This window comes from Triturus cristatus, chromosome 12, assembly GCF_964204655.1.
Source record: "Triturus cristatus chromosome 12, aTriCri1.1, whole genome shotgun sequence".
Classification (NCBI taxonomy): Eukaryota; Metazoa; Chordata; class Amphibia; order Caudata; family Salamandridae; genus Triturus; species Triturus cristatus.
This window is the reverse complement of record NC_140595.1, coordinates 753,178,988-753,195,859: the sequence shown is the minus strand read 5'-3', so window position 1 is coordinate 753,195,859 and position 16,872 is coordinate 753,178,988. Positions and strand designations below refer to the sequence as shown.

General features: G+C 46.1%; 1 protein-coding gene across 1 annotated transcript in view; it reads right to left on the bottom strand.

The window, feature by feature from the left end:
- The window catches only part of LOC146782703 (uncharacterized), a 179,022-nt gene that overhangs the window by 60,846 nt on the left and 101,304 nt on the right, over nt 1-16,872 (bottom strand). The window contains exon 5 of the mRNA XM_085637716.1: nt 9,769-9,858. Within this exon, the coding sequence (XP_085493842.1) occupies nt 9,769-9,858 (90 nt within the window). The remainder of the gene's footprint in view (nt 1-9,768; nt 9,859-16,872) is intronic.

The following is a 16,872-nucleotide window of genomic DNA, read 5'->3' as shown; positions in this document are numbered from 1 at the left end:
CCCTCCAAACCAGAACACTCAGCCACTTTCTCTGAGAACGGAGAAAAAATTAGGGAAACAGATTAAGAAAAGCTCAACTGCCAAGAAGTAGCTCTAGCATTAAATGATCCCAAACCCTTCAAACCCTCAGCAAAGTGTGAAGCCGTCATTCTGTACCCAGTATTCAGCACTAAGGAGGGCCCATTGAACACTCCAGGAGCCGCTCTACCAAGGATAAACAATGAGACAGATAATTCTACCCTCTTCATCAAGGGAAGAGTGAATTCAAGCACCTACGATGAAGTCAACAAAATGCCATGCATAGAAACCCCCAGATCGTGAAGGACTGGGCCTAGTAACATGTCTCCTCCCTTAAACGGACAGCTATCAAACCCTATTATTGCCTCAGCAAGCCCCGCTGCACCATCAGTCCAGGAACCCACATCATCAAATGGCCCACCGGACCATGTATAAAACCACTGAAAACCAGCAACATAGACCCTCCTGTTATGTTATGTTATGTTATGCTATAGAAATTTGTTAAATACACGCATACCCAATGGTTTCTTGATGCTGACTTCCCCTTAACAATATTGGAAACCCTGGTTGTCAAAGAGCCCTAATTATTGAAAAGCCAAGTTTTGAGCTCTTTCCTGAAAGAGATCAGAATGGGCAGGGCTCTGATATAAGAGGGAAGGTTCTTCCAGAGCTTAGTAGTTACTGTTATGAAACTTCTGCCCCCTCCAGTTTGTCTTTCGGAATCTGGGAACCACCATTTTTTTGGCCCTTTCAGAATGGAGAAATCTGCTGGGGGTGTACCACTCAAAGAGTGCCTCAGGAACTCCGGGCCAGTATTATGTAGAGCCTTATTAGTGATGCAGAGGGCTTTGAATTTAATACAGCTTCTCACTGGGAGCCAATGAAGTTTCCAAATTTCCTTAGAAATGGATATGAATTTGGGAATCCCTAAGAGGACCCTAGCGGCTGCATTCTGCACTGTCTGCAGTCTATTGAGATATTTTTCCTGCATTTTCACATATAGGCCATTGCAGTAGTCTATTTTTGATAAAACTAAGGTGGTAATCACTGTCTTTTTGTTATGAACTGGGATAAAGGGAAGAATTGTTTTGATCTTTCTGAGTAAGAAGAAGCAAGAGGAAACGGTGTTTACGTGGTTTCCTAAGTTTAGCTTTCTGTTCAATGAATGCCTAGGTTTTCGGCCTTGGTCACTGGGATGGGGAAGGCCCAATTCTTCCAGCCACCAGGGTGGGGACCAGACTGGGGAGAAGTTACTGAACAGCACTACCTCTGTTTTACTTGAAATGAGTTTTAGGCAGTGTCTGCTCATCCATAAACTGATATCCTGCATACAGTCATATAGTTGGGTGGAGACTTTTTCACCGTTTTTGAAAGTTGACTAAATAATCTGAGTGTCATCAGCACAGGAGGTCGAGGAGAGGTCAAAGGATTTAACCAAGGTGGCCAGCTCCCTAACATAAATATTGAACAATGTAGGCTTGATCGAAGATCCCTCAGGAAGGGAAAAAGGGAAAGATTCATAATGACCCAGAGCTACAGATTGTATCTTCCTGTGAAAAAGGAGGTAAGTAAGGTCAGGGTGTTATCCTTGATTCCTAGTACACAGAGGCAGTTGATCAGCAGCTTATGATCGACCGTGTCGGAGGCTGCCAACAAGTCACGGAGAATAAGTGCTGCGGCTCCTCCTCGGTCGAGCGCAACCCTCATCTTTTTTGTAGCTTTGATCGAAGCTGTGTCTGTGCTGTGCCCAGACCTGAAAGAAAATTGTGTCCCATCCAGCAATTGACTGTCTCGTAAGTACAGGTTGAGCTGCATGTTAATTGCCTGTTTCACTATTTCAGCAGGAAGATCAAGGTGTGAAATGGGACGATAATTGTTGGGGTCAGCTGGGTCCAGGCTAGGTTTCTATGTGTTGGTGTTAACCCCTCGCTGTGACATAAGTGGTCACCAATGTTCCCTCTAATTGTTTTCTTCTGTGTGTGGCAGTGTAAGGTCTCTGTGCACTGCAGCCAAGGCTATGTGCGCTGAGAAACCGACTATGCGAGCGCAGAGACATATAGTGGTTTTTGGTGGCAAATACCACTTCAAAGTTTGGTTTAAAAAGTGAACAGAAGGTGTTTTTGCACATATACAGCATCCCAGAGACATGCTTCATTGTAGTGTCCACCTCTAACAGCATCTTCATCATCTTCTTTAGTTTAAGATTCATCATCCTCATGCTCGTCTCTAATCAACATTTATTTCTTCTCTTGCCTACTACTCACTCTGTTGCTCTTACTTCATCCACACTTTTTACCACTTTTTTGTCTTATCCTTCTTGGTCCTTACATTCATCTTTTCTATACTCACACAATCCTCTAATCACCTCCATTTCCCATCTCAGCACCTCCTCAACACTTCCTCATCAGGATTCCACCATTATTGACCATGTTTGCTGACCAATAGAGCCACAGGTATGAAAAGTTGTTCACATGGGCTTTTCTGTACTACTTATGAAAGGACACCACACCAGTTACTAGTTAATCAATAGCTAATAACATCAGTGAGATATGTGTTCTTCCTTTAGAAATGACCCAAAAGGCCACATTTATTTCAAGCTCAAAACACTGTGTTGTTAATCCAGATATGAGACTTCGAGCAGCTCAGATCATTTATATTGATGACATAACATACAAGTTACCCCAGTCTTATGTCAGAAATAAAAGGCTGAGTAGATTTGAACTTACCGAGTCACAGGTTATAGGAACACCGTGGCAGCAAGTGCATTAGCCCATTTGATTATATTATCTGTTTCGGATCTGAGGTGTTACAACAACACTATAGTCCATTTTTATATACTTTTATGACAAAGAGAATTTGTTGGGACAAAATTAATGCACAGTCACCGTCCCCCACAAAGTGTGTGTTTGTGCCTTATTTTCCTTCTAATTATGGTTGACTCATTTGTATTTGTATATGCATTTGTATTTGTAGAGCGCAACATTCATCCTGACGGATATCACGGCGCTGTCTAGCGGAACATGTAGTAGGTTGTGTTGGGGGTCTTCGACTGCTCATGCTTATGCCATCGGAAAAAGGTGAGTTTTTAGCTGTTTCCTGAATGTTGCATAGTTCTCAGAAAGGCGCAGGTACAGAGGTAGTTCATTCCAGTGTTTAGCCGCCAGGTATGAGAATGATCGTCCGCCTGTTCTAACTTTCTTTATGTCCTGAGGCCTAGCTAATGCTTGGTGTCGTGATCTCAAGCACCTTGTAGGGATATAGAATTCGATTTTATTCTGGAGAATTTTAGGTCCCACGTTGTGCAGTGCTTTGTGCGCATGACTCAATAATTTGAACCTTGCTCTTTGGCGCATGGGTAGCCAATGGAGCTGTTTCATGCATGCGGACGCAGAGAAAAATCTACCTTTATTGCCTGCAAGTTTAGCGGCTGCATTTTGCAGCACTTGTAAGCGTGAGAAAAGATAGTCTGTCATGTCTACGTACAGGACGTTGCCGTAGTCTAATCTGCTAGTGAGTAATGCCTGTGTAACCTTCCTTCAACGGGATCCATGGAAAAAGCCTTCTTAGGAGTTAGAATAGCAAAACCTCTTCCACACAGAACCCGCACATGATCCTGCATGGACAGGGTGTTGTCGATGGTTATACCAAGGTTTTTTGCGCATTGTTTGGGCGCTGGGGCATTTCCCAAGGATTGTAGCCACCATGTGGTGTCCCAACTTCATCGTGTAACTCAACTTTAGTCCACTTGTGCATCGAAGATCTTGCCTAGGTTTTGGTTCCAATGACTCACTGAAGACACCACGGCGAGTCAACCATTATAGAAATACGTCAACAATCCCAGAGGAACTTAATGTTAGAGGAAACAACCCTCTTTGCCGAATGAGGGATAGAAGGCAAGGAAAATCAACCTGTGAAATATCCTCATGTGCTTTTGACTCAGCCCTAAAAAAGTAAGGGGCTAACACCATAGTAAGAGGCAGAGACAGGGTTCAACCTGTCCATGAACACCAACTAGGACATGGCAAAGAAAAATCTTTTACTCTATAATGTGTTAACGAGCAAAGGGTGGTGCACTCCCAGGTGGCAACACATGACTGGGGATGGTTGGCTCAGTCTTTAACAAATCAAACACATCGATATTCCAAATACACAAAATGAGAACAAGTCAGATGCATTCAGTCCCAGCCCTCATGTAACAGTAATCTCATGGAACGTGGTTAGCATATAAAAAAAAACAAAGGGCTTATTTACAAGCCCTTTGCGCCACCGGTACGTGCCTTTTTCCCATTTTCAAAGTGACGCACCGGCGGCGCAAGGGGCGTGTAAATAATCCCCTAAGGAGGGAGAATCTGTAACAGACTGGACGCAGGGGACAGTCTTTGCTTCCAGGAGACTTGTGGGACAGGCATGACGTAATTGTCAGAATTCTATGAATTTCTGTGAGCCATCAAATGCAACATCTTCGATCGCCCATCAGGCACTCTGCTAATTTATGTGACGCATGGTCACAATCTATAAGTAACAGCAATCAGCTTCAACCTGCCTTCATTGCAAGCCTTCCTCATTAGGGCGTAAACGCAGGCACAAACTGCTGTCACTGCTGCTTCTAAAGTGTTACCACAACGCGGCACAGAAACATAAAAGGCAGACTCTGGAAGAACTGTTGGTGGCAACTGAAAACGTGTTAGATCACTACTCAACTCATGGAACTATCTTACTGGGAGACTTTAAAACCCGGGAACTAGGCCATCTGACCCCATCCAGGTGCAACATGGGAGATGGAACCGTACTCTAGAGCCTCATCTGCACCCATAAATCTGTCTCCGCGCAAAACTTCAAGGGAGCGATTGAGCCACTCCACACCTCTCTTCCAACATTTAGGGATGGATCGACCATCAACTATATTTTCATCAGCGACACATTGATCCTGAGACTAAGCACCTTTGAAGTTAACGATTGGACCATAAGCAACCACAGATCACTGCAACTGTCTCTGGAGCTAGCATCCAATTAATCTGCCTAGTGACTCCCTCTGGGTGAGCCAACTGACAAACAACTCCATTAAGTCCTGCCTAGAATCAAGTGGAAAGGCATCTCTGGTAAAAGGCTGGATGACTGGATTGTGATAAAACAAGCAGATGTTGCTGCACATAAAAGTCAATCCTTCTTACAAAACTGGGACGAGATCATAGAAGATCTTCGCAATACCCTCAGGGAAGGATCTGGGGCAGCCTAGCGAACAAGGCAAATCTACTGCCCTACTGCTTACCAAACAAACTCCAAGGAACTATCTGTTAGCAAGTGTAACGTGCAAAGAGCCCTGGTGGGCCAAAAACAAGCAAACACACAAAGTTCATCACATGCAGTCAGGACATATTGAGTACTCCATAGACAGAAAGATAGCAACCAAAACGAAAGAAAACTGAGGAAGAATGACTTAAGATCTTTGCACTGCTTTGAGAGAAAAATCAATCCCACTTCTATGAGCACTTAAATAAGCAAAAACAAATTCTTAGACAAAGGAAAAAGGAGTGGCTGAAAGGGACTGGTTAACTTATGTAAAAAAAACTATACATCGACAAACGAGTAAGCGATCAAAACTTCAACTTGGCTGAAATTGACCCTTATCCAACTGACCAGCCAACTGACTACATTACAGAAGCTGTCTCTTTAACAGTAATAGTGAAAATTTGGAACAGGGGTGCACCCAGCCTCAACGGCCTACCCCGCAGAAATATTTGAGACAGAGTGAGATTTTTGGGCAAGGGTACTGGTTCTGCTCTTCGATCTTACATTTTCCACTACCACAAACCCTGAATCCTGGAGGGGCTCTATATTCATTCCAATACGCAAAATAGGAGACCAGATCAAACCCTGCCAAATATCGGCTCATTGCACTACTAGAACTGGAGGTGAAGGCTGGGCAAAAGACAACATTCTCCCTTCCACCAGTCAGGGTTCAAGACTGCTGCTCCCACTGCTGACAACACTACAGCTCTTGCCTACCTCACACATCATGCGACCTGGAGATAACAGCAGCCACAGTTCTGCTGTTTCATCGATTATAATATCTCTTTCGACAGGGTGGACCGAGGGATGCTGTGGTAGAACCTGTTGGTAGTTGGGGCCCCACCCCTACTTTTAAAGGCAATAATATCTCAATACCAGTGGTCTTGGGTTTGTCTAAAAACTGACCCCTCTACAGCAACTGCCAAAGTTCCAACTAACAGCATCCTCAAACAGTAGGGAGTGCTGCCCCCCTGCTCTTCAACCTTTCAATAGCAAACCTGGGAAAAGCTCTATAAGGGGCAAACCAAATTACACATAGGTCGGGAACATCAAGACTCCCCATCCTGCAGTACAGAGATGACATTGGGATCATGGACCACACAAAGCCAGCCCTACAGAGAGCACTCAGTGTACTCCACAGGTATAATAGGAACAACAATCTTCTAGTGAATTTAGCTAAAATAAAATTCATCATCATTGGCAAATGTCTGCATAAAAAACATGCACACTTGCTGTTAGAAATGGGGTTTCTGGTTGTCAGAGTACGCACCCTGTACAAGCAGGAACAACCACTCTAGACAGGGGAAGCTAGATACACACTAAACGATAACCTGCACTCACCCTCTGATAGCTTGGCACAGAGCAGTCAAGCATATCTAAAGAGGCAATTTGTAAAGTATTAGTGCAACATACACACACAGTAACACAATGAAAACACTACAAAAATACTCCACACAGGGTAGGAAAATAAATTATATTTTTAAGAGCAAAACAAGATCAAAATGACAAAATTCCAATAAGTAGAACAGGAGTTATGGAATTTTAAATATTACATCAAATTATAGTGCTTAGAATAATAAAGTGCCAACGGGGGACAGCTGGTCCCCAAGACCTGGGTGAATGAAAAGTTCAGGCCGACTGTGATTGAGCGCGGGTCAGATACACAGACAAGCCTTGGCTAACTAAGAAAGTACCTTGGATGGAGGACGCATCGACATCGAAGAACCGCTGCTAGGAGCGGAGGAGGTGAGGTGTTGACGTTAATACCTTGGATGTTAGAGATGTGCCAGCTCCAATCACGCAGTCGGCAAAACTTTGTCGACAAGCTCCTTTTCGATGCTGGTGATGCGTTGTCTTTGAGCCGAGCAGTATGTTGTCTTCAAGCCAAGATGTCCATTGAAGCGATGTCGTCGAGCGGCAGCTCACGGCGTCAAAGTGTGATACGTTGGTTCCAATCAAGGCATAGTTGTGGATGCATCGGTTTTGATGGATCAGCTCAGCAGAAATTAACTTTCAAGGGCCCAGGACTGGTTTGGTACCACTTGGCAGGGCAGGACTCTCAGATAGCAAAGTCCAGGGGTCGTATTATACAGAGTGCTCTGGGGGTGCAACACGCATGAGCATCCGCTTTGCGCGCCTCGGGCACTTTGGTATACAAGAAAGAGCTGCAGATGCTTGTGCAGTCCTTTCTGTAAAACAGATAGCTCTGGCACACATACAGCACCATCGCTGTCATTAGAGGGTGTTCCCTCATTTACATGGGGGCATGGCCCAATGCAAATGAGGGAATTCCTTTGCCTCTGCGCCTGCACCGTATTATAGATGAAGACCCAGAGGCAAAAAAGCTGTCAGGAGGTGCACTGATGGTAGCCCTCTAGAGGGAGCAAAGAAGTTTCTATGGAACCCCCAGACATCCACTGGCAGACAGGTGCAGTTATGGCATAATAAGCTGCAGCAACAAATGATGGACGGTATGCTGAATAAACCAAACACACACCCGTAGTTAAGATGTATGGTATACCACTTTACAAGGGACATACAATTAAATTGAATATGCCAAGAAGGTGCAAACCATTTATACTATGTTTAGAGGAGAGAGCATATGCATGTTAGCACTGGTCAGCAGAGGTAAAGTGCTCTGAGTCCTAAAGACAAGAAAATGAATTCATCAAAAAGAGGAGGCCGGCAAAGAGTTGGGGGGGGGGCAAATTGATTACCTCTTCGAACCACAGCCACCAAGCCTTCCCTGGTGAGCTATCACCACTACAGGACTCCATCCTAAGCACGGCATATAAGAAAATGCTGCATATACCGCGGCACATATGAAGGACGAGGCTCAGACTAGAGTTAGGTCTTGTGAGCCAAGATTTGAAACGAAGGTGCACTTTTAAAATATTACACCAGGATTTTGCAGGCACCTGAGTATTCCCTCAAGGCTCGACTCAAAGCAGTATTTGAAACAGCAAGCAACCTTTGACATGACCACCTTGCACAAGCAATTAAACACCTGAAAAACGAAGCCTGCAACCTCCAGCGCATTGATATTCCATTCTCAACCTGGAAAAAGATAATGAATGCCTAGGTAAAAAACACCTCGCAAGAGCAGGACTGGAGCAGCCAGCATAGCTCCACGGGCACAGAGGCCCTCGACCACTCGTATTTCGTTTGGAAAATGCATCCCTATTCACACCAAGCAATAGGTGCCCATGCCCGCAGTAACATTTTATACAGTCGCCTCCTTGCCCTACCAATTATGGATTGAGGACCCTCTTGGGCAAGGGAAGGCAAGGGAAGACCATGCAACTATCGCAGTGAATCCTGGCTCCATCTGCTGTGCTGCTGTCCCAAACCATGCTGTGATCGCCGACGTCTGTGAGTGCCAGTGGCAGGCACTTCAGCGTGTCCGTACAGTTGTCTCTTTGTTGTACCTTCTCCTGGTGGATCACCGAATATGAGCACTTCTTTCCCGGGCCACTTGAAAAGGGATCTTAAAACAAGCAGCCCGTTAAGGCGTTCTGACGTTATATTTGCTCTCAAAGATTCATCATTTAAATCAGTCTAACTGTATTGTCCAGTACTAGCACTTTCCATAAACAGGACTATTTAGGAGACACAAGCTGTTATAATACACATAACACACACTTGACACAACGTTGTCTCCCTCAGCTATGCAGTCTTGCACGAACTGATGCTGAGACATCATGAACTGCTCATTTTCTTTTCTTTTTTCTTATTTTAGCAACATTTTTGCTTAGTAAATATGTCAGTGCACTTTTGCTTGCATACTAAGGCTCTTTCTAGTATGCAATGGTGTTAAGTAATTGAACACGAATAAACCATTTCAATTGTTACTGATTTCTCCTCTTGTTAGCACAATCAAAACCGTTTGCTTTCCGAACCCCTTCCTCTCACCGAGCCAATCCTCATTTGCAGACCAGCGTGCACGACCATTTACTTTACCTTTGGTCTGCACAGCACATGCACACACGTTGTGTGCTGTTTCTACTCGATGTGTCCGTACTTGTACTTCTAATAATGCTTAGTCGGCATTCCATTGGCCAATGCTACCAAATTCAAAAGATGTATTATATATCACTGATGGGCTGTGATGTAAAAAGCTGGACATGTTTCTTGTGCATTCCACCTACGTTTTCCAATATCCGGTACATGGATTTGTAGTTTGCACAGTCTCTGCCTCAGACATTATTACAGAACAAAAAACAAAAAACTATACCCAAATATGACAGAAAGACAGTAAAAAGATTATAAACAGGATGGCAAACTTTATACTAAAACATTTAAAGACATGATAATGGAAACTGCCCCCTTCACGCACATCTAGAGAGCTTCAGGGAAACACTTTCCTTTTGGAGAAATACGTCACAGGGCATCAGTTCTGTTCCTCTCTCGACCTGTGATGTTGTTTGTGTTTTGTGTGGTGCACAGGAAACAAACCTTTACCTTTTTTCTGCAGAACAACAAGGAGGATTGAAATTGTAAGCAGGAAAATGCCGGCCACAATCCATATAATTGTAAACAGTGGCCCGGTATCTGTAACATAAAAGAATATTATGAATTAATAAAGGCATGAATAGTCCCAAGTAGGGTTCAAACTGCAGGGATTGCAGGTGGTCTCACAGTCTAAAGCCCCGCGTGACCCGCCAATATACTTACCATACATGGGGTCATAGAGATGAAGTTCTCATTAACTTGTGATCAACTGAGCTTACATTGATTTGGATTTAAAAGTGCTAATACCTCACTGCAGTTCAGCTTTTTTGGGTTATTGGGTTACGTGTTTTTTATGAAGTTGAGAGTTAAAGAGACCTTGGGCCGTTTTATATAAACTGCCCTGGGGGCGTAGCAGGAGTTTACGTCTGCTTTGCGTGCTCTGGGGCCCTTTGGTATTACAGAATTGTCCGCAGATGCTTGTGCGGCACTTTCTGTAATACCAATAGCGCTGGCACACATAAAGCACCAGTGATATCTTCAAGGGGGCATTTCCGCATTTGCATGGGGTCATGCCCCATCCAAATGAGGGAATCCCTTTGCCTCTGCGCCCGTGCCGAACTACCGACGCAAAGTTCGTATCATAGCAATACAGCTTACTACTAATTGGTTGACCTGAGCTTCCAGCGTTAACTTGTTATTAAACATAACGCCCAGGTTCCGAACCTTCTCCACTAGGCGTAGGGCCTTAGGGAGATCCAAGGGCCAAAAATTCTCCAGAAACATCGGAGAGGCCTTCCCTGCAGAAAAATAAAGAACCTCTGTTTTTCCGGCATTAAATTGTAGGGAGTTTCCTTTCAACCAATGAGACATCGCCCTCAGACAACCAATAAACGCCTCCAAGGAGGTCGACTCATCTCCCTCCATGGAGAAGATTAATTGCGTGTCATCAGCATAATTTACAATCTTAATATTATATGCCCTAATGACGGCCATCAGAGGGAGCATATAAATATTAAAAAGGATCGGGCTAATTGCAGAGCCCTGGGGGACACCATGCATGATCTTGAAGAAGGAAGATTGTTATGGAGGCAAGGCCACAGCTTGACTCCTCCCTGAAAGAAAAGATTGGAACCAACAGAGCGCACAACCAGTCACCCCAACCTCTTCCAGCCTCCTCAACAAAATCGCATGGTTGACCCTATCGAATGCGGCAGACAGGTCAAGCAGAACAAGAGCTACTGTCCGACCCCTGTCTGCCTGCATTCGAAGCTCGTCCAGTACGGTCACCAATGCCGTCTCCGTGCCATGCGCTGGCCAAAAACCAAATTGTACCTCCTCCAAGATATTATTGTTCTGAAGATGTTTTGAAAGGTGATTTCCCACCACTCTTTCTACAATTTTAGCCGGGAACGGCAAAAGAGAGATAGGTCTATAGTTACTAGGGCTCGCAGGGTCCAATGTAGACTTCTTCAACAGAGGCGTCACAAGTGCCTGCTTCCACTACGATGGGACCACACCACTGGAGAGAGACTGGTTACAAATCAGCCGAAGTATGTTAAAAAGCTCCACTTCAAATTCCTTCCAGACTCTCGGCGGCAGAGGGTCCAGAGGTGAACCTGACATAACCCCTAACTTCACCTTGCCAAAGTCTTCTACTGAGAGGGTCAGAAATTCGGTTAATAACTTCCCACAAGGCAGGCTCTCGGGGAGGGTAGGTGTAATTACACCCCCCCCCCCCCCAGGGACCACAGCCAGCACTAGTGTGTTCTGGACTCACTACCTCCTGACAGCGAGGGATCTTCCCCAGATCCGCAATAATCGTATTAATTTTGTCATAAAAAAAGCTTGCCAGGCTATCGCATAGCTCTTGCGAGGGGGGAATCTGATTCTTGCCGCACTCGGGGCTGGTCAAGGTGTTTAAGAGTTTAAAAATGCACCTCGGTCTATTCTGAGCCTTTAGTATAGTGCTAGAGTGGTAATTAGCTTTAGTTAAATTTATTTCTGCCTTATAGCACCCAATCAAACGTTTCCAACTAATTTTTTCCTTATCGTTATAGCTCCTCCTCCACTTACACTCAAGTTTCAGTTTTTTTAATTTGTCATTGAACCAAGGTGCTGAAGCTCTTCCTACCTTCTTATGCACTTTAAAAATGGCAGTTGAGTCTAGGACGGAGGAAATCTGTCCACAAAAGGAGGCGTAATTCTCCTCCACTTGCCTACCTAGTGAAAAACAGTCTTTCAAATCAAACACCGGGGCATGTCCTCTATTTCTTAGAAGGGTCTTCCAATCCCTACTAACATAACAGAGCTCCCTGCTCTTCACAGTCAACTAGCACAAATACACGTCAGGCCCTAGGGGTGAGCCACACCATATACTAAAATAGTGGTATAAGAACCACGACTTAACTTGACACAAGGCCTAGAGCCTGTAGAATCGCTGGGACCCCAAGGAACCACCCAAGGTAGTGACACAGGGGACCCACGGGGGCCGTGTGCAGTGTGTGAACACAGCCGCAAGCTCCTGTTAGCTTATATGGGGAAAGTCAGGGTTAGATTTATAAAGGTTAGGGACACTTAGAAATGAGTCAGGACCAAACCCTTTTGGACTTAGGAAGTTCTAGGGTTATCACCCACAGGAGCACCAGAGTACTTGTGTTACCTCACCCAGGGAAGCCGGGTGCATAGGTGTCTTTTGGTGTCGGGTCGCATCGTCGATTTCAATTGGAGCTGGCGAAGAAGTGCTGCTGCTGTGAAGATGCGAAGTGTCTGAAGAGATCCAAGCCTGGATCGAAGATGAGAAGAACCTGAAAGCAGAGGGGACAGAGTCTGGGCCACTAGCCTGTGACCAGGAAGGCGAGGGACAGATGCCAGCCGATGTCGGGTGATTTCAGGTGAAAGAGGTGAAGCTTGACTCTTCAGCCACGAGGACTAGGAGGCGTCAAGGACAACCAGGAGCTGGATTCAAGCTGTCCCCCAAAGAATGTCGAGTGCTGCAGCATTGGTGCCTGGATTGGAAACAACAAGCCTTGGCAATAGCAGCCCACGGGGAAACAAGAAAGATGCTTCGGTGCAGACCAGCAAGGTCTTTGGGACTCACCACTTGGTTGGGAGTCAGATCACATCTGGAGCAACCAAGAAAGCCCAAGGAAATGCAAAGTTGCCCCCTCAGGGACCCACCAGTCAACGGACCAGGGATCGCGAAGAAACCTCAAGATGAAACACAAAATGACGGCCCACGGGTCACTCGGAATGAACAGGCTGACAATCTTCGGTGGATTCAGTGCACGAGGTGGGGGTTACAAGTCACCCCAAGCATGACTTCAAGAGACGTTGAGAAGTCAATGCACTTGCAGAAATGCACGGTGACCAGGAGTTCCGTTTCCACACTCCTCACGAGAACTGCAGGTCTCAGCTTTGCTGGGGACTTGGGTCGGCCTCTGAGATGTCTGGAAATCCTCTTGCTGGGCTGCAAATACTTTGGAGTCCAGCGGGAGCTTCGGAAATGCAGACAGGCAAATTGTTTCGTTGGTGCCTGCCAAGCAGGGGAGTCACTCCTTGACCCCAAGGGAGATTTCTTCAGTCCTCTGGTCTTGTGCAAAGCATCGAAGGTCCAGGATTCAGCTTCAGAGTTTCGTCCAGGGTAATCTAAAATCCTAAGGACTGGGGTTCCATACTTATACTAAGGTAGGGGGTTGGACAGACTCTGGGGACCCACCTATGGGAGTGTTCTGAAAGAGGGGTGACTACACCCATTTCCTTTGTCCAGTTTCACGCTAGAGCAGGGACTGGAAGCCCCTGAACCAGTTTGAACTGGACTATGCACAGGGACACCAAACGTACCACCAGTGCAGGACTTCAAAGAACTCAGAGAGTGCTCCCACCCAGCCCCAATATACATAAGCCTGTCTGGGAGGTGGTTACACATCTCTGTGACAGGAAACCTACTGTCCAGGCCTCCCCTGCCGGAGTTTTGGACAGCAGCAGGAGGCCAGACCCGTGTCTGTGGCTGCAGCATCCATTTTGCGATGCCAGGGCTCTATTAAGTTTCTACCGGGTATACCAGTGCTGTCACGTCTCTCCCTCTAGAAGTGTGGGATCATACTCCCACACCAGTTACTGGTGTCGGGGTATGATTCCAAGTTGTTTGACACCAAACACGACATGTTTCCGTGCAGCCAGTCCAGCGTTAGCATTTACCGTTTGGTTATAATGCACTTAAGAGTATATGGTCAGGCTGCACTACTGACAACCCCGGAGAAGAGATTCCGAAGGCGGCAGAGGGGCTCAGTTCATGCCTGGGCACCCCCCTCACATATAGCCAAACACCCTGCCTTCAGGATTGATAAGGCCTGCCATAGGGGTGACTGATAGGTTTGTATGTGCAGTATATGGTGAGATATAGTGAACCTATATCTCAGTAAGTGGTGCATGCACCACCTTACCCAGGCTGCAGTAGCAGACCTGTGGTGTCATTTTGGGTGGCTTTCCAGGGGTGGCATAATACATTCTTCAGCCCCTGGTAGGCCTCTGGGGTACCTATGCCCTGGGTACATAGTATACCATATACTAGGGACTTATAAGGGCACTTCAGATCCAATCTGAACTGTACCTAAAGTACAGGGAATCATTTCAGAGAAGAAGCATCTAGGCTGGGGCCTTGAATAGCATGGTCCCAGCCAGACTAAAGTCGATAAACAGTGAAACACCAGCAAAACGTGGGGGTAAACATGTGAAGCAGATCCTACTCTCCTACACAACTCCCCCCAAACGCAGGGACATTAAACTAACCTTGACCTGTTGAGTCTCCATGTTCTAAGTGGAAATATCTGGAGAGTCCATCTGCATTGGCATGGTTACTCCCAGGTCTATGTTCCACTGTATAGTCCATCCCCTGTAGGGAAATGGACCACCTGAGCAATTTGGGATTTTCACCCTTCATCTGTTTTAGCCATAAGAGGGACTTATGGTCTGTCTGAACAATGAAGTGAGTACCAAATAAGTATGGCCTCAACTTCTTCAGATCCCAAACCACAGCAAAGGCCTCCCTCTCAATGGCTGACCAACGTTTCTCTCTGGGGGTCAACCTTCTGCTTATGAAAGCTACTGGTTGATCCTGACCTTTATCATTCAACTGTGACAGTGCAACCCTTACCCCCAACTCAGATGCATCTGTTTGGACAATGAACTTTTTGGAGTAGTCAGGACTTTGAAGAATAGGAGCAGTGCACATGGCCTGCTTCAGGTCATCAAATGCCTTTTGAAAGCTAGCTGTCCACTGAACCTTGTTGGGAATTTTCTTAGAGGTTAAATCATTCAGGGGTGTCACTATTGATCCATAACCCTTGACAAATCTTCTATAGTACCCAGTCAGGCATAAGAAGGTTCTTACCTGAGTCTGGGTAGTTGGAGCAATCCAGTCCATTTTGGTCTGGATTTTGCTCTGCAATGGTTGAACCTGGCCTCCACCTACAAGGTGGCCCAGGTACACAACCTGACTCTGCCCTATCTGGCACTTAGTAGCCTTGATAGTTAGGCCTGCTTTTTGCAGGGCCTCCAAAACATTCCTCAGGTGGACTAGGTGATCCTTCCAGGTGGAGCTAAAGTCAGCAATATCATCTAGATATGCTACACTATAGTCTTCCAGGCCTGTAAGGACTTGATTTGCCAACCTTTGGAAAGTGGCAGGTGCATTCTTCAAACCAAAGGGCATTACCACAAATTGATAGTGCCCACTAGGGATAGAAAATGCTGTCTTTGGCTTTCCATCATCACCTAGTCTGATCTGCCAGTAGCCAGCTGTCAGGTCAAATGTGCTTAGAAGCTTGGCTGACGCCAAAGTATGTATTACCTCATCTGCCCTGGGGATGGGATGGGCATCAGTCCTAGTGACTGCATTGAGACCCTGTAGTCTACACAAAACCTCATCTCTCTCTTGCCATCTGTGGTGTGAGGTTTAGGTACCAGGCCTACAGGACTAGCCCAAGGGCTAACTGAGGGTTCAATAACTCCCAAATCCAACATCTTTTGGAATTCTGTCCTTATACAGTCCCTGACGTGGTCAGGTTGCCTGTAGACCGTATTCTTCACAGGCAGACTGTCCCCAGTGTCCACTTCATAAGTGCACCAGGTGGTCTGACTTGGAGTCAGAGAAAAAATATGTCTGAACTGGCTGAGAAGTTTTCTGCAGTTAGTTTGCTGCTGGGCAGTGAGGCTGCCTGCCAAGGCTACACCATCAACTGACCCATCATCAGGGTTCTGAGAAAGCAGGTCCGGGAGTGGGTCGCTCTCTTCCTCCTGTCCTTCATCAGTAGCCATGAGCAAGCCCATGTCTGCCCTGCCAACATAGGGTTTTAGTCTGTTGACATGAAGTACCCTGTGGGGACTCCTAGGGGTTCCAAGGTCTACCAAGTAGGTGACCTCCCCTTTCTGTTCAACAATTGTATGTGGGCCACTCCATTTGTCCTGGAGGGCTGCTGGGGCCACAGGCTCCAACACCCACACTTTCTGTCCTGGCTGGCAGACAGTCAGTACAGCCTTTTGGTCATGCCAGGTTTTTGGTTGCCTTTTTCATATACTCAGCCTTCCTGGAGCGGAGACCACGTACATAGTTCACTACATCCTGTTTGGGGGGCTTGAGAGGTAACTCCCATCCTTCCTTAACCAGACACAATGGACCCCTGACAGGGTGGCCAAACACAACTTCAAAAGGGCTGTAACCAACCCCCTTTTGAGGCACCTCCCTGTATGCAAATAAAAGGCAGGGCAAGAGTATTTCCCATCTTCGCCTAAGCTTTTCTGGGAGTCCTTTAATCATGCCCTTTAAGGTTTTGTTAAACCTTTCAACTAAACCATTGCATTGTGGGTGATAGGGTGTGGTGAACTTGTAGTTCGCACCAAACTCCTTCCACATAGCAGTCAAGTAACTAGACATGAAGTTTGCACCACTGTCGAATACTACCTCCTTAGGAAAGCCTACTCTTGAGAATACACCCAAGAGAGCTCTTGCCACCACAGGTGCTGTAGTGGTCCTTAGGGGAATTGCGTCTGGGTACCTGGTGGCATGGTTCACCACCACCAGTATAAACCTGTGCCCAGATGCTGTCTGAGGATCCA